At 47.5% G+C, this 26621-nt stretch overlaps 1 protein-coding gene across 4 annotated transcripts in view; it reads right to left on the bottom strand.

Annotated features, from left to right (window-relative positions):
- The window catches only part of ZCWPW2 (zinc finger CW-type and PWWP domain containing 2), a 534661-nt gene that overhangs the window by 403546 nt on the left and 104494 nt on the right, over positions 1 to 26621 (bottom strand). For all 4 annotated transcript variants that reach the window (XM_063924865.1, XM_063924864.1, XM_063924867.1 and 1 more), the window contains exon 2: positions 6788 to 6889. In XM_063924865.1, the coding sequence (XP_063780935.1) occupies positions 6788 to 6819 (32 nt within the window). In that variant the 5' untranslated portion in view covers positions 6820 to 6889. The remainder of the gene's footprint in view (positions 1 to 6787; positions 6890 to 26621) is intronic.

Raw genomic sequence — 26621 nt, 5'->3', positions numbered from 1 at the left:
GATTTAGAATCCCGGGTAAGACTCTTACCAGCCACACCAATCACACCGTACAACTCGTGATACTATATCCAGTTTGACAGTATGAAAACAACTGAGCCTCTCAACAGATGGCTCAACAATAACCCTTTAGTTAACAATAACTATTTACAAGTATTGCAGACAATCCGCACTTGGGATGGGCGCCCAGCATCCACTACGGACTACGAGAAATAGAATTACCGGTGAGTAAATTCTTATTTTCTCTAACGTCCTAGTGGATGCTGGGAACTCCGTAAGGACCATGGGGATTATACCAAAGCTCCCAAACGGGCGGGAGAGTGCGGATGACTCTGTAGCACCGAATGAGAGAACTCCAGGTCCTCCTCAGCCAGGGTATCAAATTTGTAGAATTTTGCAAATGTGTTTGCCCCTGACCAAGTAGCTGCTCGGCAAAGTTGTAAAGCCGAGACCCCTCGTGCAGCCGCCCAAGATGAGCCCACCTTCCTTGTGGAATGGGCATTTACAGATTTTGGCTGTGGCATGCCTGCCACAGAATGTGCAAGCTGAATTGTACTACAAATCCAGCGAGCAATAGACTGCTTAGAAGCAGGAGCACCCAGCTTGTTGGGTGCATACAGGATAAACAGCGAGTCAGATTTTCTGACTCCAGCCGTCCTGGAAACATATATTTTCAGGGCCCTGACAACGTCTAGCAACTTGGAGTCCTCCAAATCCTTAGTAGCCGCAGGCACCACAATAGGCTGGTTCAGGTGAAACGCTGACACCACCTTAGGGAGAAACTGGGGACGAGTCCTCAATTCTGCCCTATCCATATGGAAAATCAGATAAGGGCTTTTACATGATGAAGCCGCCAATTCTGACACTCGCCTGGCTGAAGCCAGGGCCAATAACATGACCACTTTCCACGTGAGATATTTCAGATCGACGGTTTTTAGTGGCTCAAACCAATGTGATTTTAAGAAACTCAACATCACGTTGAGATCCCAAGGTGCCACAGGAGGCACAAATGGGGGCTGAATATGCAGCACTCCTTTCACAAATGTCTGAACTTCAGGTACTGAAGCTAGTCTTTTTGAAAGAAAATCAACAGAGCCGAGATCTGTACTTTAATGGAGCCTAGTTTTAGGCCCATATTCACTCCTGCTTGCAGGAAATGCAGAAATCGACCTAGTTGAAATTCCTCTGTTGGGGCCTTTTTGGCCTCGCACCATGCAACATATTTCCGCCATATGCGGTGATAATGCTTTGCCGTAACATCTTTCCTGGCCTTAATAAGCGTAGGAATGACTTCTTCCGGAATACCCTTTTCTTTTAGGATCCGGTGTTCGACCGCCATGCCGTCAAACGCAGCCGCGGTAAGTCTTGGAACAGACAGGGCCCCTGTTGTAGCAGGTCCTGTCTGAGCGGTAGAGGCCACGGGTCCTCTGAGAGCATCTCTTGAAGTTCCAGGTACCACGCTCGTCTTGGCCAATCCGGAACCACGAGAATGGTGTTTACTCCTCGCTTTCTTATTATTCTCAATACCTTTGGTATGAGAGGCAGAGGAGGGAACACATAAACCGACTGGTACACCCACGGTGTCACTAGGGCGTCCACAGCTATTGCCTGAGGGTCCCTTGACCTGGCGCAATATCTTTTTAACTTTTTGTTGAGGCGGGACGCCATCATGTCCACCTGTGGTTTTTCCCAACGGTTTACCAGCATCTGGAAGACTTCTGGATGAAGTCCCCACTCTCCCGGGTGGAGGTCGTGTCTGCTGAGGAAGTCTGCTTCCCAGTTGTCCACTCCCGGAATGAACACTGCTGACAGTGCTAGTACATGATTCTCCGCCCATCGGAGAATTCTTGTGGCTTCCGCCATCGCCATCCTGCTTCTTGTGCCGCCCTGTCGATTTACATGGGCGACTGCCGTGATGTTGTCTGACTGGATCAGCACCGGCTGGTGTAGGAGCAGGGATTTTGCTTGACTTAGGGCATTGTAGATGGCCCTTAGTTCCAGAATATTTATGTGAAGGGAAGCCTCCTGACTCGACCATAGTCCTTGGAAGTTTCTTCCCTATGTGACTGCCCCCCAGCCTCGAAGGCTGGCATCCGTGGTCACCAGGACCCAGTCCTGTATGCCGAACCTGTGGCCCTCTAGAAGATGGGCACTCTGCAGCCACCACAGTAGCGACACCCTGGTTCTTGGAGACAGGGTTATCAAGCGATGCATCTGAAGATGCGATCCGGACCACTGGTCCAACAGGTCCCACTGAAAGATTCTGGCATGGAACCTGCCGAAGGGAATTGCTTCGTAAGAAGCCACCATCTTTCTCAGGACCCGCGTGCAGCGATGCACTGATACCTGTTTTGGTTTCAGGAGGTCTCTGACTAGAGATGACAACTCCCTGACTTTCTCCTCCGGGAGAAACACTTTTTTCTGGACTGTATCCAGAATCATACCCAGGAACAGTAGCCGAGTTGTCGGAACCAGCTGTGACTTTGGGATATTCAGAATCCAGCCGTGCTGGTGCAGCACTTCCTGGGATAGTGCTACTCCCACCAACAACTGTTCCTTGGACCTCGCTTTTATTAGGAGATCGTCCAAGTACGGGATAATTAAAACTCCCTTTCTTCGAAGGAGTATCATCATTTCCGCCATAACCTTGGTAAATACCCTCGGTGCCGTGGACAGTCCAAACGGCAGCGTCTGGAATTGGTAATGGCAATCCTGTACCACAAATCTGAGGTACTCCTGGTGAGGATGGTAAATGGGTACATGCAAGTAAGCATCCTTGATGTCCAGGGATACCATGTAATCCCCCTCATCCAGGCTTGCAATAACCACCCTGAGCGATTCCATCTTGAACTTGAATTTCTTTATGTATGTGTTCAAGGATTTCAAATTTAGAATGGGTCTCACCGAACCGTCCGGTTTCGGTACCACAAATAGTGTGGAATAATAACCCCGGCCTTGTTGAAGTAGGGGTACCTTGATTATCACCTGCTGAGAATACAGCTTGTGAATTGCCGTTAGCACCGCCTCCCTGTCTGAGGGAGCAATTGGCAAGGCAGATTTTAGGAACCGGTGGGGTGGGGACGCCTCGAATTCCAGCTTGTACCCCTGAGATACTATTTGCAGGATCCAGGGATTCACCTGTGAGCGAACCCACTGATCGCTAAAATTTTTGAGGCGACCCCCCACCGTACCTGGCTCCGCCTGTGGAGCCCCACCGTCATGCGGTGGACTTGGAAGAAGAAGCGGGGGAGGACTTTTGCTCCTGGGAACCTGCTGTTTGTTGCAGCCTTTTTCCCCTACCTCTGCCTCTGGACAGAAAAGACCCGCCTTTTCCACGCCTGTTTTTCTGGTTCCGAAAGGACTGAACCTGATAAAACGGCGCCTTCTTAGGCTGTGAGGGGACATGGGGTAAAAATGCTGACTTCCCAGACGTTGCTGTGGAAACTAGGTCCGAGAGACCATCCCCAAATAATTCCTCACCCTTATATTTTAGAATCTGCATCTCCTGTCCACTGGCGAGTCCATAAGCCTCTCCTAGCAGAAATGGACAATGCGCTTACTTTAGATGCCAGTCGGCAGATTTCCCTCTGTGCATCTCTCATATATAAGACTGAGTCTTTTATATGGTCTATGGTTAACAGGATCGTGTCTCTGTCTAATGTGTCAATATTTTCTGACAGTTTATCTGACCAAGCAGCGGCAGCACTGCACATCCAAGCTGACGCAATAGCTGGCCTAAGTATAATGCCTGTGTGTGTATATACAGACTTCAGGATCGCCTCCTGCTTTCTATCAGCAGGTTCCTTGAGGGCGGCCGTATCCGGAGACGGTAGTGCCACCTTTTTAGACAAACGTGTGAGCGCTTTATCCACTCTAGGGGGTGTTTCCCAACGTGACCTATCCTCTGGCGGGAAAGGGAACGCCATTAGTACCTTCTTAGGAATTACCAATTTTTTATCAGGGAAAACCCACGCTTCTTCACACACTTCATTTAATTCATCTGATGGGGGAAAAACTACGGGTAGTTTTTTCTCTCCAAACATAATACCCTTTTTAGTGGTACCAGTAGTTATATCAGAAATGTTTAACACCTCTTTCATTGCCTCAATCATACAGTGAATGGCCTTAGTGGGCAACAGGTTTGACTCATCGTCGTCGACACTGGTGTCAGTATCAGTGTCGACATCTGGGTCTGCTTGAGGTAGCGGGCGTTTTAGAGCCCCTGACGACCCATGCGACGCCTGGGCAGGCACGAGCTGAGAAGTCGGCTGTCCCACATTTGGCATGTCGTCGATTTTCTTATATAAGGAGTCTATACGTGCACTCATTACTTTCCATAAGCCCATCCACTCAGGTGTCTGCCCCGCAGGGGGTGACATCCCTTCTAAAGGCATCTGCTCCGCCTCCACATCATTATCCTCATCAAACATGTCGACACAGCCGTACCGACACACAGCACACACACAAGGAATGCTCCGAATGAGGACAGGACCCACAAAAGCCCTTTGGGGGGACAGAGTGAGAGTATGTCAGCACACACCAGAGCGCTATATAATGCAGGGACTAACTGAGTTATGTCCCCTATAGCTGCTTTTTATATTATATATGTACTGCGCCCAAATTTAGTGCCCCCCCCTCTCTGTTTTTACCCTGTTCTGAAGTGTAGACTGCAGGGGAGAGCCAGGGAGCTTCCTTCCAGCGGATCTGTGAAGGAGAAATGGCGCCAGTGTGTCTGAGGGAGATAGCTCCGCCCCTTTTCCGCGGCCTATTCTCCCGCTTTTTTCTGGATTCTGGCAGGGGAATTTACCACATATATAGCCTCTAGGGCTATATATTGTGGTATTTTTGCCAGCCAAGGTGTTTTTATTGCTGCTCAGGGCGCCCCGCCCCCCAAGCGCCCTGCACCCTCAGTGACCGGAGTGTGAAGTGTGCATGAGGAGCAATGGCGCACAGCTGCAGTGCTGTGCGCTACCTTGGTGAAGACTGATGTCTTCTGCCGCCGTTTTTCCGGACCTCTTCTTGCTTCTGGCTCTGTAAGGGGGACGGCGGCGCGGCTCCGGGAACGAACACCAAGGACTGGGCCTGCGGTCGATCCCTCTGGAGCTAATGGTGTCCAGTAGCCTAAGAAGCCCAATCCGGCTGCAAGCAGGCGAGTTCGCTTCTTCTCCCCTTAGTCCCTCGCTGCAGTGAGCCTGTTGCCAGCAGGTCTCACTGAAAATAAAAAACCTAAAACTATACTTTCTTTCTAAGGGCTCAGGAGAGCCCCTAGTGTGCATCCAACCTCGGCCGGGCACGAAATCTAACTGAGGCTTGGAGGAGGGTCATAGTGGGAGGAGCCAGTGCACACCAGGTAGTCCTAAATCTTTCTAGAGTGCCCAGCCTCCTTCGGAGCCCGCTATTCCCCATGGTCCTTACGGAGTTCCCAGCATCCACTAGGACGTTAGAGAAATAATAAAACTAAAGAAACTCTAGGAGCTCCCCTAGCTGTGACCGGCTCCTCCGGGCATATTTTCTAAACTGAGTCTGGTAGGAGGGGCATAGAGGGAGGAGCTAGCCCACACTCTCAAACTCTTAAAGTGCCAATGGCTCCTAGTGGACCCGTCTATACCCATGGTACTAATGTGGACCCCAGCATTCTCTACGACGTAAGAGAAAGTAGAGAATATCTTGACCACACTATTACAAACAGCTTAAACTTCTCCCACATCCTTAGAACACCATTCTAATTGGATCTGACGAAAGGTGAAAAAGCTGATACTGTAGTAATCCGAGCAACTGTGACATCCTTACACCCGCCAGTGTATAAATCAAAGAATGTACACAATCTATACAGGTACACAGTATATTTTTTTATCTGCAGTAATTTTATTCTGCCTTCTCCATAGGTATTCAGGGAGATATTTGCTTAGGATACACATTTCACATAAATAAGTAGTTTGTATACACAGTAAATTTGCAAGTAATGATATGTTAGTAAGTAAACTATTGATGTCAGAAACCATACTAAAGAAAATATGTTCCTTTTAATTTGTTAATGGTTATAATGCTGCAACTCAAAACCATTTACAAAATTTTTAGAACCTTTATTTTTTTTATTCTCAAAGCACCACTACCTAGAGAATGCAGATGCATTCCAACTGCCTGTAACCTCCATAAAATGGTAATATCACTGTTACTGTATCTTGGTGTAGATTATATCTTTGAATTCTCTAGTTATGGGTCCATTTGGGAAATAGTGAGGGACCCAAAAAGCCTATGGGGGTCATTCAGAACCAATCGCACGCTAGCTTTTTTTCAGCGGTAAGATAGGGTCTGAATTGCACATGCATATGCTCCGCAATGCACAGGCGCAACGTCAGCGGCCGAGGATCGCAGGACAGCGACGGATTTAATGAAGAAAGCGATCGCAAGAAGATTGACAGGAAGAGGCCGATTGTGGGTGTCAACTGACCGTTTTTAAGGATTGTCCGGGAGAACGCAGGCGTGTCCAGACGTTTTAAGGGAGGGTTCCTGACGTCAGCTCCAGGCCGGATCGTCGCAGCAGCTGAGTAAGTCCTGAGCTGTGCAGAGACTGCACAAACTTTTGTTTGTGCAGCTCTCTGCACATGCATTCGCAACCCAGCACAGTGATTACATCCTCCCCCTGTAGGCGGCAACTACCTGATCGCAGCACTGTAAAAAAACGCCTGCGTGCGATCATTTCTGAATCACCCCCCCATGTACGGTATATCATTCTTTAGGGTGGAATTAATAAAAGGGGGATATCCTCAGGAGGAAGGGAAGTACTTACCTCTCAATATTTGAAACAAACTTGTCCTCCATTACAAACGTTGTTTCGGAAATCGGAACCTTGCTTCAGTGAAGATTTTGCAAACCTTCCAGGAACATTACACTTAAACATTTCATGGAGAAAAAAAAAATCATTAGCAAACAGTCAAAATGATGTCAACAGCAAGTTCAACACCTTTTGCAGATCACATGGGTTGACCAAGATATACAGATATGTCCTCATACATGTTTCCTACTGTCATGCCAAACAGCCCACCTTGGCACCCCTGGACTGTGAGAGAAACTTCAACATTGGGCGTCTTTTTTTACCGCAAATAAGACTTAGATGCACCACAATGCGACTATGATGCACAAGGAGATATATGACACTTGTATATTTGTGTGCCACTGAGTCTATGGGCTAGATGCGTCATCACTTGGAGAGTGATAACATGGAGAGAGAAAAAGTATCAGCCAGTCAGCTCATAACTGCCATGTTTGAAAAAACAAGATTTATGGTAAGAACTTACCGTTGTTAAATCTCTTTCTGCGAGGTACACTGGGCTCCACAAGGATTCACATTGGGGTGTAGAGTAGGATCTTGATCCGAGGCACCAACAGGCTCAAAGCTTTTGACTGTTCCCAAGATGCACAGCGCCGCCTCCTCTATAACTCCGCCTCTATGCCAGTGAGCTCAGTTTATTTAACCAGCCCAATGCAGTAGCAGGTACCGGAGACAACAACTGCTCGTAGCCAAGTACACCACACACTCACCACAGGAGAGGGTGCCAGTGGCTATGCCAATACCAACCCAAAGAAGCTAAGTGCGTCAGGGTGGGCGCCTTGTGGAGCCCAGTGTACCTTGCAGAAAGAGATTTAACAACGGTAAGTTCTTACCATAAATCTTGTTTTCTGCTGCGGGGTACACTGAGTTCCACAAGGATTCACATCGGGGATGTTCTAAAGCAGTTCCTTATGGGAGGGGATGCACTGTAGCGGGCACAAGAACCCGGCGTCCAAAGGAAGCATCCTGGGAAGAGGCGGTATCGAAGGCATAGAACCTTATAAACGTGTTCCCAGAGGACCACGTAGCCGCCTTGCACAACTGTTCAAGGGTTGCACCACGGTGGGCCGCCCAAGAAGGTCCAACCGACAGAGTAGGATGGGCCTTAATGGTAGCAGGAGCTAGACGACCAGCCTGTACATAAGCATATGCAATCACTATTCTAATCCATCTGGCCAGAGTCTGCTTGGAAAAAGGCCAGCTGCGTTTGTGAAAACCAAACAATACAGAGAATCAGATTTCTAACGGAGGAAGTTCTCTTCACATAGATACGGAGAGCCCGTACCACATCCAAAGATCGTTCTTTGGGAGACAACTCAGGAGAATTAAAGGTCGGAACCACAACCTCCTAGTTAAGGTGGAAAGAAGACACCACCTTGGGAAAATAACCTGGCCGTGTTCTAAGAATCGCCCGGTCACGGTGAAAAATCAAATAGGGAGACTTACAAGATAAGGCACCCAAGTCCGAGACCCTTCTAGCCGAAGCAATAGCTAGCAAGAATAGGACCTTAAGGGAAAGCCACTTAAGGTCAGCAGAGGCAAGAGGCTCAAACGGAGACACTTGCAAGGCCTCCAAAACCACCGACAAGCTCCAAGGGGCCACAGGCAGCTCATAAGGAGGCTGTATCCGCAACACACCCCGAGTGAACATATGGACATCAGGTAGGGTGGCAATCTTTCTCTGAAACCAAACCGACAAGGCAGAAATGTGAACCTTGAGGGAGGCAAGACGCAAGTCTAGGCCCTGTTGTAGAAAAGCCAATAGTTTGTCAGTACTTAACCTGAAAACGTCATACTTATGAGATGCACACCAAGTAAAGTAAGCATTCCAGATCCTATGGTAGATCCGAGCAGAATCCGGCTTACGGGCCTTCAACATAATTTGAACGACCGTCTTAGAAAAACCCTTGGCCCTCAGGACGGAACTTGTAACAAAGTATTTGTTGAAAAGAAACAACAAAAGAAGTAGCTTGCTTTTTGGAGCACTCTTTTAAACAAAAAAATAAGAATTTACTCACCGGTAATTCTATTTCTCGTAGTCCGTAGTGGATGCTGGGACTCCGTAAGGACCATGGGGAATAGCGGCTCCGCAGGAGACTGGGCACAACTATAAAGAAAGCTTTAGGTCTAACTGGTGTGCACTGGCTCCTCCCACTATGACCCTCCTCCAGACTTCAGTTAGGATACTGTGCCCGGAAGAGCTGACACAAGAAGGAAGGATTTTGAATCCCGGGTAAGACTCATACCAGCCACACCAATCACACCGTATAACTCGTGATACAATACCCAGTTAACAATATGATAACAACTGAGCCTCTCAACAGATGGCTCAACAATAACCCTTTAGTTAAGCAATAACTATATACAAGTATTGCAGACAATCCGCACTTGGGATGGGCGCCCAGCATCCACTACGGACTACGAGAAATAGAATTACCGGTGAGTAAAATCTTATTTTCTCTAACGTCCTAAGTGGATGCTGGGACTCCGTAAGGACCATGGGGATTATACCAAAGCTCCCAAACGGGCGGGAGAGTGCGGGTGACTCTGCAGCACCGAATGGGCAAACTCTAGGTCCTCATCAGCCAGGGTGTCAAACTTGTAGAATTTAGCAAACGTGTTTGACCCCGACCAAGTAGCTGCTCGGCAAAGTTGAAGAGCCGAGACCACTCGGGCAGCCGCCCAAGAAGAGCCCACCTTCCTCGTGGAATGGGCTTTCACTGATTTAGGATGCGGCAGTCCAGCCGCAGAATGTGCAAGCTGAATCGTACTACAGATCCAGCGAGCAATAGTCTGCTTTGAAGCAGGTGCACCCAACTTGTTGGGCGCATACAGGATAAATAGCGAGTCAGTCTTTCTGACTCCAGCTGTCCTGGAAACCTATATTTTCAGGGCCCTGACTACGTCCAACAACTTCGAAGCCTCCAAGTCTTTAGTAGCCGCAGGCACCACGATAGGTTGGTTCAGATGAAACGCTGATACCACTTTAGGGAGAAACTGGGGACGAGTCCTCAATTCTGCCCTATCCATATGGAAAATCAGATAAGGGCTTTTACATGACAAAGCCGCCAATTCTGATACACGCCTGGCCGAAGCCAAGGCCAACAACATGACCACTTTCCACGTGAGATATTTCAAATGCACGGTTTTAAGTGGCTCAAACCAATGTGACTTTAGGAAATCCAACACCACATTGAGATCCCAAGGTGCCACTGGAGGCACAAAAGGGGGCTGAATATGCAGCACTCCCTTAACAAAAGTTTGAACTTCAGGTAGTAAAGCCAGTTCTTTCTGGAAGAAAATCGATAGAGCCGAAATCTGGACCTTAATGGAACCCAATTTTAGGCCCATAGTCACCCCTGACTGTAGAAAGTGCAGGAAACGGCCCAGCTGAAATTCTTCCGTTGGGGCCTTCCTGGCCTCACACCACGCAACATATTTTCGCCATATGCGGTGATAATGGTTTGCGGTTACTTCTTTCCTAGCTTTAATCAGCGTAGGAATGACTTCCTCCGGAATGCCCTTTTCCTTCACGATCCGGTGTTCAACCGCCATGCCTTCAAATGCAGCCGCGGTAAGTCTTGGAACAGACAGGGCCCCTGCTGCAGCAGGTCTTGTCTGAGCGGTAGAGGCCATGGGTCCTCTGAGATCATTTCTTGAAGTTCCGGATACCAAGCTCTTCTTGGCCAATCCGGAACAATGAGTATAGTTCTTACTCCTCTTCTCCTTATTATCCTCAGTACCTTTGGTATGAGAGGAAGAGGAGGGAACACATAAACCGACCGGTACACCCACGGTGTCACTAGAGCGTCCACAGCTATCGCCTGCGGGTCTCTTGACCTGGCGCAATACTTTTCTAGCTTTTTGTTTAGGCGGGACGCCATCATGTCCACCTGTGGCCTTTCCCAACGGTTTACAATCAGTTGGAAGACTTCTGGATGAAGTCCCCACCCTCCCGGGTGGAGGTCGTGCCTGCTGAGGAAGTCTGCTTCCCAGTTGTCCACTCCCGGAATGAACACTGCTGACAGTGCTAATACGTGATTTCCGCCCATCGGAGAATCCTTGTGGCTTCTGCCATCGCCGTCCTGCTTCTCGTGCCGCCCTGTCGGTTTACATGGGCGACCGCCTTGATGTTGTCTGACTGGATCAGTACCGGCTGGTTTTGAAGCAGGGGTTTTGCCTGACTTAGGGCATTGTAAATGGCCCTTAGTTCCAGAATATTTATGTGCAGGGAAGTCTCCTGACTTGACCATAGTCCTTGGAAGTTTCTTCCCTGTGTGACTGCTCCCCAGCCTCGAAGGCTGGCATCCGTGGTCACCAGGACCCAGTCCTGTATGCCGAATCTGCGGCCCTCTTGAAGATGAGCACTCTGCAGCCACCACAGCAGAGACACCCTTGTCCTTGGAGACAGGGTTATCAGACGATGCATCTGAAGATGCGATCCGGACCACTTGTCCAACAGGTCCCACTGAAAGGTTCTTGCATGAAACCTGCCGAATGGAATCGCTTCGTAGGAAGCTACCATTTTTCCCAGGATCCGCGTGCAGTGATGCACTGACACCTGTTTTGGTTTTAGGAGGCCTCTGACTAGAGATGACAGCTCCTTGGCCTTCTCCTCCGGGAGAAAAACTTTTCTCTGTTCTGTGTCCAGAACCATCCCCAGGAACAGTAGACGTGTCGAAGGGACCAGCTGTGACTTTGGAATATTTAGAATCCAGCCGTGCTGTTGTAGCACTTTCTTTCTAGGAGCTCAGGAGAGCCCCTAGTGTGCATCCAGCTCAGCCGGGCACAAGATTCTAACTGAAGTCTGGAGGAGGGTCATAGTGGGAGGAGCCAGTGCACACCAGTTAGACCTAAAGCTTTCTTTATAGTTGTGCCCAGTCTCCTGCGGAGCCGCTATTCCCCATGGTCCTTACTGAGTCCCAGCATCCACTTAGGACGTTAGAGAAATTAATGTATATGAATATGACATGATTGTGATACAGGTTGAGTATCCCATATCCAAATATTCCGAAATACGGAATATTCCGAAATACGGACTTTTTTGAGTGAGAGTGAGATAGTGAAACCTTTGTTTATTGATGGCTCAATGTACACAAACTTTGTTTAATACACAAAGTTATTAAAAATATTGTATTAAATGACCTTCAGGCTGTGTGTATAAGGTGTATATGAAACATAAATGAATTGTGTGAATGTAGACACACTTTGTTTAATGCACAAAGTTATAAAAAATATTGGCTAAAATTACCTTCAGGCTGTGTGTATAAGGTGTATATGTAACATAAATGCATTCTGTGCTTAGATTTAGGTCCCATCACCATGATATCTCATTATGGTATGCAATTATTCCGAAATACGGAAAAATCCGATATCCAAAATACCTCTGGTCCCAAGCATTTTGGATAAGGGACACTCAACCTGTAATTTAAAACGTAACCTTTAATATTCTTCCGTAAAATAAGTGGTGTAATTTAAGTGGCAGGACCTATATATATATATGCCACTCAATAGGTGCATTCACTCTATTGCACCCCCTATGAACTATAGATATCAGTGTCTTTAATTAGAACAATAGATTATATGTGGTGAATATATTGGTAAACTTAATTAAAGTGATAACAAAATATTCATAAATTTTAATATTAATGAATCATAGCCAATGATAGATAATTGATATAGTTAATGATGAAGCGTCTTAAATATCAGCGCTTCAGCATATGCCTATAGCCATCATAATCTAACTGAAGCTGAGCTTTTTACTGAATACACTTATAACATAAGGCCTGCATCTTAAAATGTGTCACATCCTTGACTAGTATCCATATGAAAAGTTATCTTGTGTTATTTCTCAGCAGGCTCTAAACACATGTATCAAGTTTGTTTCATTTTACTGCCTTGTGTCCACATGTAACAATTCTCATGAAGATACACTTACTCCAGTGAGCCAATATTTATAATTATACCATCCTTGCTAATTTTGGCAAAAACATGTAACTCTGTCTGAAGTTTGTTAACACTGATAGGTGTTTTCTCGTGAACTCTTATGTTAGCTGATATTTGTCGTTTCTCTTATTCAATAGTGTGTCCATAAGACATGGTATAGGAAATACAGCAATATAACGCATCCAAACCCATAAGTAAGATACCATATCTTGTTATTCACGGATAATGGGTATAAACATGATTATGAAATCCATAGTTAATTACACGTTTTGAATAAGGTTAACTATATTACCCTGGCAACAGGCCTCCTGCCATATACATATAGGCACCTTTAATTATGCACAGCAGCAATTCAATCACAAATTAGCATAATGAAAAACGAGCAATAGCCCAAGACACTTTTTTTTATAAACATATAAGCCAACACTGCTTCTTAATTACGGGGCACCCCTCTTATACTCCTTTCAGACATGCTCTAAATTCCCGGGTTTTTACACATGAACGCGCATCAACCCGGGAATTTGGTATGTCTGAAAGGCACCGGCCCGGGAATGTGATCCGGGTCGCCAACCCTGCAACTGACCTGGGTTTTTCCCGGGTTTTTCTTCCCGGGTTGGCTTCCCGGGTTAAGTCTGAAAGGCGCGACCCGGGAATTTGCTCTCTGGCTGCATGAAAAAGGTTTTCATTGGTCAGAAAGGGCCGCCTGATGCCTGCTGATGACCTCATCAGCGGCAGACGGAGGGGAACAGACGCCACAGCAGCATGGGAGGAAGCAGAGAGCTTTGCTGTGAAGTGTGGCAGTGCCAGAGTGCAGAAGGTACACAGAGCTGTGCATGTATGTGTGCCAGTACCAGAGAGTACCAGAGTAACACAGAGCTGTGCAGAGAAGTCTGCAGAAGTGTGCAGAAAAGTGTGCCAGAGGGTGCCAGTGAAGAGACTGCCATTTTGTTCATAATAGCTCACTGGAAGGAGGAGGAGGTCCAGGAGCTACTACATGTGAGGGGTGAGGAGGAAATTAAATCACAAATAACAGGGACTGTTAAGAATGCCATGATCTATGGAAACATTGCAAAGATCCTGTCCAGCAGAGGTATTGTGAAGACACAAGTTATTGTGAAGACGCAAGTTCTTAACAAACTAAAGTCCCTTAAGAAACAATATACCAAGGTCCATGACCACAATCGAAATCGCAGTGGTATGGGAAGGATGGAGTGGCACTTATATGAACTGTGCAGCAACGTGTTTGGCCATACAGCACTTAGCAATCCCGTTACCCTATCCTCATCTAGTGATGCTGGCACGCTGTCTGCTATACCATCAGCTGCGGCTACATCATCTCCAGAGTGCAGCCAGCAGAGCCCGGCATCATCGCAGATCCTATTTGATGATGATCCAGATGTTGATTCGGATGTCACCATCATCATCGATCCAAACAAGGCCACAGATGTGACAGAATCGTCGCAGAGGACGGGAGACGATTCCCTACCACAGACCCAGGGAGACAAGCCTACCCTACGCTCAAACAGTAAGTTTCCGGCATTATCATTGTCAGAGACATATTTAACATATAGTATATGACAATATTTTTATGTAGTATACTAACAGTAATGACTATGATATTGTGACGTAATAGGGTGTTATTATTAAACTGTACCTGTTGCTGCGTTCAAATCGTGCTAGCGTATGGTAACCGCAAGCACAGATGTATTCATATATTTTATAAATCTATTTGTCCAACTTACACTTCTGTGCCATATCCCATTGTTACCTTTGAGATGGTAAAAAAAAATTCTGTTTTGTTTTTTAGTTTACACAGTCCCGCCTCGTAGGAAAAAGAAGACCAAAATAGAGGTAGCTACAAAAGCCATGACAAATATCCTGTGCGACCAACTATGCGAGATGGATTCAGATTGGCAGAGTCAAGAGGATGCAAGATTGCAAAAATTTATGGACAATGAACGTGAACTGCAGAGGAATTTGCTAACGCAAATGGTAGCTATGCAGGATAACATCAGCAGCGAGAACCGTGAATTCCTAGGTTAGCTTTTTTCCAAAATGACCTCTACACCACAATTTGCAAACACTCATTCTGACTACAATCGCATTCTCACACATTTGGTTCAAAAACACGGTATGCCAAGCAAGGCCAGTCTCCCCCATCTTTTGGGCCTATATTCCAGTATATGCAACAAGCCCAGTCTCCACCATATTTTGGGCCTAGATCCCAGTATATGCAGCAAGCCCAGTCTCCCACCTCTTTTGGGGATACTCACCAGTTTGCGCAGCAAGCCCAATCTCCCACCACTTTTGGGGATACTCACCAGTTTGCGCAGCAAGCCCAGTCTCCCACCACTTTTGGGGATACTCACCAGTTTGCGCAGCAAGCCCAGTCTCCCACCACTTTTGGGGATACTCACCAGTTTGCGCAGCAAGCCCAGTCTCCAACATCCTTTAATTCGACCTCGAATACATTGAAGAATAGACCGAGAGGTCCAGAATTTGGAGATTCATTATCTAGTACAACTCCAGAGGAATCTACTCCCAGCAATAAACCACAGTACCAAATTCTATAATGTATACTGTGCACATACAGTAAATGTTTGTTCTATGTTTATTGGTTGGGTATTAAGCCCATAACTTTATTTTTGTTTAATGTTTTGTTTGTGAAATACGTATGTTTAAAATGCGTACGTTTGTCTTAAAAAATTGAGGTATTGCGCATACACTAATAATTATGAGTACATCATACACCTTGGTCTTATGATTATCTCGTTTGTATTTTTCACTGCAATACCGCAGCACTTTTTTTTTATGTAGAACAGGGGTCTTCAACCATTGCCCTGAAGTTATGGAACTACACTTCCCAGCATTTTCTGCCACCGTTTAGCATGGGCTAAAATCTAAAATGTGGATGGGCATGCTGGGAACTGAAGTTCCATAACAGCTGCAGGGCAAAGGTTTAAGACCCTTGTGATACACTATGCCCTTCGGCAAAACTACTTTTTTGCACTGCAATACAGCAGCACTTTTATGTTATGGCTAAAGTGGGTGTAATGCGCCTGTCATTCCTAAAAAGTTTTTGTACTATACCATATATGTCCTCATAATTGGGAGGATCTCATTAAAGATGCAAAAGATGCGCACACACGTTTTACAAGTTGAAAAAAAACTTTTATTCTGTCTAACATAAATATTTTTGGAAAAGAAAAACTGGTGTTCTATTTATTGGTATATAAATATGAAATTACTATATTCCTAACATGGAATTTAAAGGCCTGCCCTCCCCTTTGCATGACCTCATTATTATGTGCCTGCAAACCGTCCCCTTAAAATGACACTGCCTTAAAAAACTGAAAAATCCAGCTTATGTCTGAAAGGGGCCAACCCGGGAATTTCCCGGGTCTGTGGTGTAGTATGAAAGGGGGTCTGAAGAAAAACCCGGGTTTTTGCTGGAGAGAAAATACCGGGACTTGAGCAGGGTAATTCCCTTGTCATATGTATGAAAGGGGTATAATTAGTGTAATAGCAGATGGCTCACAGTGAGCCGAATAGATTATGTCACTGTGTAGTAAGCTGCCATTTCACTAGATGATTTATTAGTTTGTGCAGTCTAGACCATGTGCAGGGTGCATATATAATAACCTCATGAGTCTGTGTCGCACCAACGTGTCCGTAAAGAATAGTACAGTCCGTAATGCAAATCCCCTCATCTGCTGCCCATCATCTTCGATGAGCGGATGATGGGTGAGAGTGAGGGCGATTGCCGGGCTGATGGAAAAGTAGATTCAGCGTCACTTTGTCAGCCTGTATCTGGTGTTAGATGGATCCTGTTACCAACGGCATTGCAGGATCCAAATGCGCCAGCAGGAGACAGGTGAACGCTAGGAAAGAGTCAATGAAGTAACGTGTGAAATAAGACCCCAATTGGAGCTGCTTATAACAGATGTAAGTAGTGCAGCACGACAAATAAAGCAGCGTACATAATGAAACCTAAATTGGACCTGCCAGATATATATATATAGTGCAGCATAATGAATAAGGAAAGCGTATGTAATAGACCCAGATTGGGGCTGCTCATATCAGAAACAAATGTCCTGTAGCCACGGATAGTAATGCTTCATTCATTGCATATTAAATGCAGCTAGATGTCCCAGACAAGTATATAAGGTGCAGCACGTTACCAGACCGTAGACATTCACTACGTGTGTTGGGAGCACAGATCGCAAGGCTGTCAATAACAGTTCATTCCATGTGTCGTATGCTTCCTCCTGCAGTGAGGTGCCGTAAGTCATTGGCTATGATTCTCAGACTGGACGTACGTTTCACCATGTCGGCTTGATCACCAGTCGGCCTGACGTGGTACAAACAGTCAACTTATTTAACGTTCAACTGACCAATCTCATTCAAGCCTCGTTTTATCAGTGCAGGGGAAATCACCTGCAATCACTTGATTAGGAGGTCTGACTTTACCGGACGCCCAAACCATTACAAATTGTTAAATATGTATATACATATGTATAAATCCTTGGCTTTAGGGGATGCAATAGAGTGAATGCACCTATTGAGTAGCATATACATATAGGTCCTGCCACTTAAATTACCCCACTTATTTTACGGAAGAATATTAAAGGTTACGTTTTAAATTATCACAATCATATCATATTCATATACATTAATTTTTTGTTTAAAAGAGTGCTCCAAAAAGCAATCTACTTCTTTTGTTGTTTCTTTTCAACAAATACTTTGTTACAAGTTTTGGTCTATGATTACAGGAGCACCTACAGCTTTTTGAATTTAAATCTAAGTGGAGATGTATAGCGACTACCTGGTTCCAAATTTGATTTGCTAACTTTTTAATAAAACATTACTGTATGTCCAGTGCGGGATATTAACACGATACTGGCCTCAGGACGGAAGCCTCAAGGGCCATGCCGTCAAAACCAGACGGGCCAAATCCTGGTAAACACAAGTGCCCTGAACAAGGAGGTCTGGTCGTTGTGGAAGTAGAAGGGGAAGATCCCACGAGAGACCCAGTAGATCGGAGAACCAGTGCCGCCTGGGCCACGCTGGAGCGACCAGAAGCAGGTTTCCTCCTTCTTGCTTGAACTTCTGTATTACTCTGGGCAGGAGTGACACTGGAGGGAGCATGTACGGTAGCTGAAAGTTCCATGGGATTGCCAGAGCGTCCACGAACGCAGCTTGAGGATCCCTTGTCCTTGCTCCGAAGGCCGGAACCTTGTGATTGTGTCGAGATGCCATCAGATCCACATCTGGAAGGCCCCACGTGTCCACGAGAAGTTGAAACACCTCTGGATGGAGGCTGGAATCTCCTGCGTGTACGTCCTGACGACTGAGAAAGTCCGCTTCCCAGTTCAGGACCTCCGGAATGAACACTGCGGATATGGCCGGCAGATGGCGTTCTGCCCACTGAAGTATCCACTGCCATGCGGCTTCGAGTGCCACCTTGATGATTGATGTACGCCAGCGTGGTGGCGTTGTCCAACTGTACTTGAACAGGTCTGTTCCGTATCACATGCTGGGCCATTGTCAACGCATTGAACACTGCCCGCAGTTCCAGAATATTTATCGGGAGTAGAGACTCCTCCTTGGTCCACCGACCTTGAAGAGAGTGTTGTTCCAACACTGCGCCCCAATCTCTCAGACTGGCATACGTCGTCAGAAGGACACAGTCGGTTATCCAGAAGGGACGGCCCCTGCTCAATTGTTGGTCCTGCAGCCACCAGCTCAGTGACAAGCGGACCTCCGGAGACAATGAGATCATGTGAGATCTGATCCGGTGAGGCAGGCCGTCCCATTTGGACAGAATCATCTTCTGTAGAGGGCGAGAGTGGAATTGAGCATACTCCACCATGTCGAAAGCCGACACCATGAGACCTAGCACTTGCATTGCCGAATGTATCGACACTTGTGGACGAGATAGGAAGCAACGAATCCTGTCCTGAAGCTTCAGGACTTTCTCCTGAGTCAGGAACAACTGTTGGTTGTGAGTGTCCAATAACGCTCCCAGGTGTAACATGCGCCGAGCAGGAACCAGGGAGGATTTCTTCCAGTTGATCAGCCACCCGTGGGCTTTCATGCACTGGACCGTCAGATCGAGATGACACAGGAGAAGTTCTGGGGAATTTGCCAGGATCAACAAATCGTCCAAGTACGGTAGGATCCCGACCCCTTGACAGCGGAGTGTAGCCGTCATGACCGTCATAACTTTGGTGAAAACTCGGGGAGCCGTTGTCAAACCAAAGGGTAATGCCCGAAATTGGTAATGAAGGTTGCCCACCACAAACCGCAGGTACTGTTGATGAGATACCACAATAGGAATATTCAGGTAGGCATCCTGCATGTCCAGGGAGACTATATAGTCCCCAGGCTCCAACGCCAGAACAATAGAGCGCAGAGTTTCTATACGAAACTTGGGGACCCGCACGTTTGTTCAAGGACTTCAGATTGAGAATGGGCCGCGAGGACCCGTTCGGTTTCGGGACTAGAAACAGCGGTGAATAGTACACGTTACCTCTTTGAGCCAGAGGCACCTGTACTACCACTCCTGTGGTCAGGAGGGAATGTACCACTGAGTGCAACGTGTTTGCTTTTGCCAGATCCAGAGGCACATCTGTCAGGCAAAACCGCTGCGGGGGACGATTCTTGAAGGGTACGGCGTAACCTCGAACGAAGACTTCCCTCGCCCAGGTATCTGAAGTGGTCTTCAACCATTCCTGGTCAAAACCTAGAAGTCGGACCCCCACCTTGGGATCCCCCAGAGGGAGGCCCGCCCCGTCAAGCTTGTCTGTTTTGGAAGCTGGCTGATGGGCGGCCCAGGCACGCTTCGGTCTGGGCATAGCAGGTCTGGAAGCATGAGCTTGCTTTGGCTATGCCTGACCTTTTGCTTTTCCTGGAGGACGAAAGGGCAGGGGGAAAGTACTTTTAGCCTTCTGCGTTGAAGGAGCCGTACTAGGTAGGCAAGCTGTTTTAGCAGAAGCCAGATCAGCCACAATCTTATTGAGGTCTTCTCCAAAGAGAATGTCTCCCTTGAAAGGAAGCACCTCCAGGGTTTTATTGTAATCCATATCCACCGACCAGGATCTCAACCAAAGGATACGTCTGGCCAAGACGGATGTAGTAGCAGCCTTGGCCGCGAGCACCCCGGCATCCTTAAGGTATAGAGAAGCCGTAGCAATATACGAGAGACATTGTCGAGCATGCTCAGATGCATTGGAAGGCAGTACCGCTTCAAGTTCCTGAGCCCACGCCTCAACAGCTTCAGCGCCCAAATCAGCCTAAGCACAGCCCCCGTTAGGGTATAAATCACTTTTCTCTGACGTCCTAGTGGATGCTGGGAACTCCGTAAGGACCATGGGGAATAGACGGGCTCCGCAGGAGACTGGGCACTCTAAAAGAAAGATTAGGTACTATCTGGTGTGCACTGGCTCCTCCCTCTATGCCCCTCCTCCAGACCTCAGTTAGAATCTGTGCCCGGCCAGAGCTGGATGCACCTAGTGGGCTCTCATGAGCTTGCTAGAAAGAAAGTATTTGTTAGGTTTTTTATTTTCAGTGAGATCTGCTGGCAACAGACTCACTGCTACGTGGGACTGAGGGGAGAGAAGCAAACCTACCTGCGTGCAGCTAGCTTGTGCTTCTTAGGCTACTGGACACCATTAGCTCCAGAGGGTTCGAACACAGGGCCTGACCTCGATCGTCCGTTCCCAGAGCCGCACCGCCGTCCCCCTTGCAGAGCCAGAAGACAGAAGAAGGAGATAAAATCGGCGGCAGAAGACTCCGGTCTTCATTAAGGTAGCGCACAGCACTGCAGCTGTGCGCCATTGCTCCCACTGCACACCACACACTCCGGTCACTGTAGGGTGCAGGGCGCTGGGGGGGGGGGGCGCCCTGGGCAGCAATAAGAATACCTTTTGGCAATAAATACACATAATACAGTCTGTGACTGTATATGTGTAAAACCCCTGCCATTTTTAGTCAGAAACAGGACAGAAGCCCGCCGCTGAGGGGGCCGGGCCTTCTTCCTCAGCACACCAGCGCCATTTTCTCTTCACAGCTCCGCTGGAAGGAAGCTCCCCAGGCTCTCCCCGGCAGTATCCTGGTACACAAAGGGTGAAAAGAGAGGGGGGGGCACATAAATTTAGGCGCAAAATTTGTATATACAGCAGCTACTGGGTAAACACTGAGTTGTAGGGTAATCCCTGGGTTATATAGCGCTGGGGTGTGTGCTGGCATACTCTCTCTCTGTCTCTCCAAAGGGCCTTGTGGGGGAACTGTCCTCAAATAGAGCATCCCCTGTGTGTGTGGTGTGTCGGTACGCGTGTCGACATGTCTGAGGTAAAAGGCTCCTCTAAGGAGGTGATAGAGCGGATATGTGTGTGAGAGGGTGTCTCCGTCGACAACGCCGACACCTGTTTGGATATGTGTAAGTGCTAAGGTGAATTTATTGCACAAAAGGTTAGGGAACAGACAGGAAATCTACCCATGTCTGTCCCTATGTCACAGAGACCTTCAGAGTCTCTCAATGCTCACTATCCATAATAACAAACACTGGTATCGACATGGAGTTTAACTCCACTGTCGACTACGATAATGCAAAGTTACAGCCAAGATGGCTATAAGGTATTCAATATATGATTATTGAAATAATAGATGATTTGCATATCACTGATGACTCATCTGTCCCTGACACGAGAGTACACATGTTTAAGGGGAAGAATGCTGAGGTAAATTTCCCTCCTCTCATGAGGAAAAAGAGCGGGAATCTCCAGACAAGAGACGGCAGCTTCCCACAAGAGAATTCTCAGGCTGTATCCTTTCCCCACTAGGGCCAGGATATGTTGAGAATCTTCCCCTGGGGTGTCCTGTTTGCACAGACGGTAACACTTGCTATTCTCAGGGATCCTGCAGATAGCGTGCACATTCTAGTATACTACCCAGACCGGCGATTGTGTCGGCATGGGTTTATAGCGCTGTGGCAGCGTGGACAAGTACCTTATCAGCAGAGATGAGACCCTAGTATGCAATATAAATATATTAAAGATGCTGTCTTAAGTGATAGATATATAGTTATAAAGCATGCCCAAAGAGACATGAGTATACTGGGTCCTAGAGTCAAAGCTATGTCGATCTCTGCTTGACGTGTCCTGTAGAATATGCATTGGACAGATGATGCCGACTTAAGAGGCATATGGAAGGCTGAGGATTGTGTGGAGAAGGGTTCTCGGGCCTGGTCTCCACAGCTATAGCTGGTAATTCTGCTAGTTTGCCTTATATTCCTGCACAGCCTAAGAAAGCACGACCTTATTAAATGCAGCCTTTCGTATAAAGAAACAAGAAAGTCTGCGGGGCGTCCTTTCTTGTCAGAGCCAGGCAGCTAGTTCCCAGGAACAGAAGTCCTCCCCGGCCCATACAAAAATCCACCAATGTCGCTGGGGCTCCACAGGCGGAGCTAGGCCCGGTGGGGAAACGCCTTCGTAAGTTCAGCCACAAGTGGGTTCACTCCCTGTTCGATCCCTGGGCAATAGATATTGTGTCTCAGGGATACAAGCTGGACTGTGAGAAGATGCCCCCTCACCGACGGCCCTGCGGGCTTCCCCCCCAAGAGAGGGAGCCAGTGTTATCTGCTATTCACAAATTGTATCTTTAACAGGTGGTGGTCAAGGGTCCCCTCCTTCAACAAGAGGGTGTTATTATTAGACCATGTTGTAATCCCGAAACCAGACGGTTCGGTCAGACCCATATTGAATTAAAAATCCCTGAACATATACCTGAGAAGGTTCAAGTTCAAGATGGAATCGCTAAGAGCGGTCAGTGCAAGCCTAAAAAGGGGGAGACTTTATTGTGAATCGGGACATAAGGGATGCATACCTTCAGGTCCCCATTTATCCACCTCATTAGGCGTACCTCAGAATTGCGGTACGGGATTGTCATTACCAATTTCAGATGTTGCAGTTTGGTCTCTCCACGCCCCCGAGAATATTCACCATGGTAATGGCGGATATGATTGTGCTCCTGCGGAAGCAAGGTGTCACTATTATCATGTACTTGGACGATCTCCTCATAAAAGCGAGATCAAGAGAGCAGTTGCTGAACAGCGTATCACTTTCTCTGGAAGTGTAACGGCAACACGGCTGGATTCTATATATTCCAAAGTCGCAGTTGGTTCCTACAGCTCATCTGCCTCTCCTAGGCACGATCCTAGACACAGACCAGAAAAGGGTTTATCTCCCGATAGAGAGAGCTCAGGAGCTCATGACACTGGTCAGGAATCTATTAAAACCAAAACAGGTGTCAGTGCATCACTGCACTCGAGTCCTGGGAAGGATGGTGGCATCATACGAGGCCATCCCCTTAGGCAGGTTCCATGCGAGGACCTTCCAATGGGACTTACTGGACAAGTGGTCCGGATCACCTCTTCAGAGGCATCGGTTAATCACCCTATCCCCCAGGGCCTCTCCTGTGGTGGCTGCAGAGTGCTCACCTTCTCGAGGGCCGCAGATTCGGCATTCAGGACTGGATCCTGGTGACCACGGATGCAAGCCTCCGAGGGTGGGGGGCAGTTACACAGGGAAGAAATTTCCAAGGTCTGTGGTCAAGTCAACTGACTTGCCTTCACATCAATATCCTGGAACTAAGGGCCATATACAACGCCCTAAGTCAAGCGGAGATCCTGCTTCGCGACCAACCGGTTCTGATCCAGTCAGACCGCAGAGGTTCATGTAAACCGCCAAGGCGGCACAAGGAGCAGGGTGGCGAGGGTAGAAGCCACCAGAATTCTTCCCTGGGCGGAGAATCAAGTAAGCGCACTGTCAGCAGTGTTCGTTCCGGGAGTGGACATCTGGGAAGCAGACTTCCTCAGCAGGCACGACCTCCACCCGGGAAAGTGGGGACTTCATCAGGAAGTCTTCACGCAGTTTGCAAATTGATGGGAACTGCCTAAGGTGGACTAGATGGCGTCCCACCTCAATAAAAAGCTAAAAAAGGTTTTACGCCAGGTCAAGGGACCCTCAGGTGATAGCTGTGGTCGCACTAGTAACACCGTGGGTGTTCCAGTCGGTCTCTGTATTCCCTCCTCTTCCTCTCATACCCAAGGGCTGAGAATTGTAATAAAAGGAGGGGTGAAAACAATATTCTTTGCTCCGAATTGGCCAAGAAGGACTCGGTACCCGGAGCTGCAGGAAATGTTCTCAGAGGTCTCAGGGCTTCTGCCTCTCAGACAGGACATGTTGCAACAGGGGCCCTGTCTGTTCCAAAATTTACCGCGGCTGCATTTGACGGCATGACGGTTGAACGCCGGATCCTAGCGGAAAAGGGCATTCCGGATGCAGTTATTCCTACGCTGATAAAGGCTAGGAAAGACGTGACAGCAAGACTTTTTCACTGTATATGGCGAAAATAGGTTGCTTGGTGTGAGGCCGGGAAGGCCCCAACAGAGGAATTCCAGCGGGGTCGATTCCTGCACTTCCTACAGTCAGGAGTGACTATGGGCCTAAACTTAGGATCCATAAAGGTCAAGATTTCGGCCCTATACATTTTCTCTAAAGATGAACTGGCTTCACTGCCTGAAGTTCAGACGTTGTTCCGGGGGTGCTGCATATTCAGCCTCCTTTTGTGCCACCGGTGGCACCTTGGGATCTTAACGTTGTGTTGGATTTCCTGAAATCCCACTGGTTTGAGCCACTTAAGACCATGGAGCTAAAATATCTCACGTGGAAAGTGGTCATGCTATTGGCCTTAGCTTCGGCTAGGCGTGTGTCAGTATTGGCGGTTTTGTCATGTAAAAACCCTTATCTGATCTTCCATATGGACAGGGCAAAATTGAGGACTCGTCCCCAATTTCTTCCTAGGGTGGTATCATCGTTTCATTTGAACCAGCCTATTGTGGTGCCTGCGGCTACTAGGGACTTGGAGGATTCCAAGTTGCTGGACGTAGTCCGGGCTTTGAAAATGTATGTTTCCAGAAAGGCGGGAGTCAGAAAGTCAGACTCGCTGTTTATTCTGTATGCAGCCAACAAGGTTGGCGCTCCTGCTTCGAAGCAGACTATTGTTCGCTGGATCTATAGCACGATTCAGCTGGTTCACTCTGCGGCTGGATTGCCGCATCCAAAATGATGAAAGCCCATTCCACAAGGAAGGTGGGCTCTTCTTGGGCGGCTGCCCGAGGGGTCTCGGCTTTACAGCTTTGCCGAGCTGCTACTTGGTCGGGGTCAAACAAGTTTGCTAAGTTCTACAAGTTTGATACCCTGGCTGAGGAGGACCTTGAGTTTGCTTATGCGGTGCTGCAGAGTCATCCGCACTCTCCCGCCCGTTTTGGAGCTTTGGTATAATCCCCATGGTCCTTGCGGAGTTCCCAGCATCCACTAGGACGTCAGAGAAAATAAGAATTTACTCACCGGTAATTATATTTCTCGTAGTCCGTAGTGGATGCTGGGCGCCCGTCCCAAGTGCGGACTCTCTGCAATACATGTATATTGTTATTGCTTAACTAAAGGGTTATTGTTATGAGCCATCTGTTACTGAGGCTCAGTTGTTGTTCATACTGTTAACTGGGTATGGTTATCACAAGTTGTACGGTGTGATTGGTGTGGCTGGTATGAGTCTTACCCTGGATTCCAAATCCTTTCCTTGTTGTGTCAGCTCTTCCGGGCACAGTTTCCTTAACTGAGGTCTGGAGGAGGGGCATAGAGGGAGGAGCCAGTGCACACCAGATAGTACCTAATCTTTCTTTTAGAGAGCCCGTCTATTCCCCATGGTCCTTACGGAGTTCCCAGCATCCACTACGGACTACGAGAAATAGAATTACCGGTGAGTAAATTCTTATTTTAAACAGCCCTCCACACGTTGATCCGTCGGTTCCTTCAGAGGTGACGGTAGTTACTGGCAGGGCAGAGGAAACAACAATACGTGCCACATGAGAATCTACAGGTGGAGGGGTTTCCAATTTTTACATACCTCCGCAGAGAGAGGATAGCGAGCCAACAGTCTCTTATTCTGTGTAAACTTTGTCTCCGGATTTTCCCAGGATTCCTGACGTATGTCAGCCAGATGATCAGAATGGGGTAAAACTTGTATAACCACCTTCTTACGTTTAAACCTATCCGGTTTCTTGGAGACAGACTCAGGCCCAGTATCATCAGCCACCTGAAGAATGAGTCTGATTGGCTCAATCAAATCCGGGACATCCACTAATGACTTTCCTTCTCCATCAGAAACATCTGAGTCAGTGTCTGTGGGATCAGTATATGCGCCGTCCTCGTCAGAGGATGTGTCTGGAATAGCAGTGGATTGGGAGGAGGTAATTACCCGTTTATAAGACGACTTAGTCTTAGGTGGGCGAGAGTGACCCTTAGATTTAGTCATAGATCGGTTCAAATGCTGTAACTGAGTGAAAAAGCTGATCACCCATGGCGGATTCATAGCAGGGACCATAAACTGTTGTAGTGGCACAGGTGGTCCCACAAGGGGTGTTAATTTAGTCACAAGCGTGTTTAACAATGTGGAAAACGTAGCCCAAGGCGGGTCTTGTGATGCCCCAGGTGCTACAGACCCACTGGGGGGTAAGGAACCCCCTGTACCTGAACTCTCAGCTGCCATATTATTCTCCAGTACGTCCGTGGCCTCAATAACACACAGTGTGAGAGAGGCCCCAGCGTCATTGCCACGTGAAGCAGACATAGCAGTGTGTACAATAATGGGCAACCTAGTACAAAGTGTAGCAGCACTATACCTATGAAGAACTCTCAGTAAAGTGTGCCTATGATAGCACAGACCGTGAGTTCAAGAGATATAGATTATATGGTGACTATAAATCACAAGTAAAAATACACCG

Source organism: Pseudophryne corroboree, chromosome 5 (assembly GCF_028390025.1).
Source record: "Pseudophryne corroboree isolate aPseCor3 chromosome 5, aPseCor3.hap2, whole genome shotgun sequence".
Taxonomy (NCBI): Eukaryota; Metazoa; Chordata; class Amphibia; order Anura; family Myobatrachidae; genus Pseudophryne; species Pseudophryne corroboree.
Note: the sequence above shows the minus strand (reverse complement) of the source record. Positions and strands in the feature narration are given on the sequence as shown.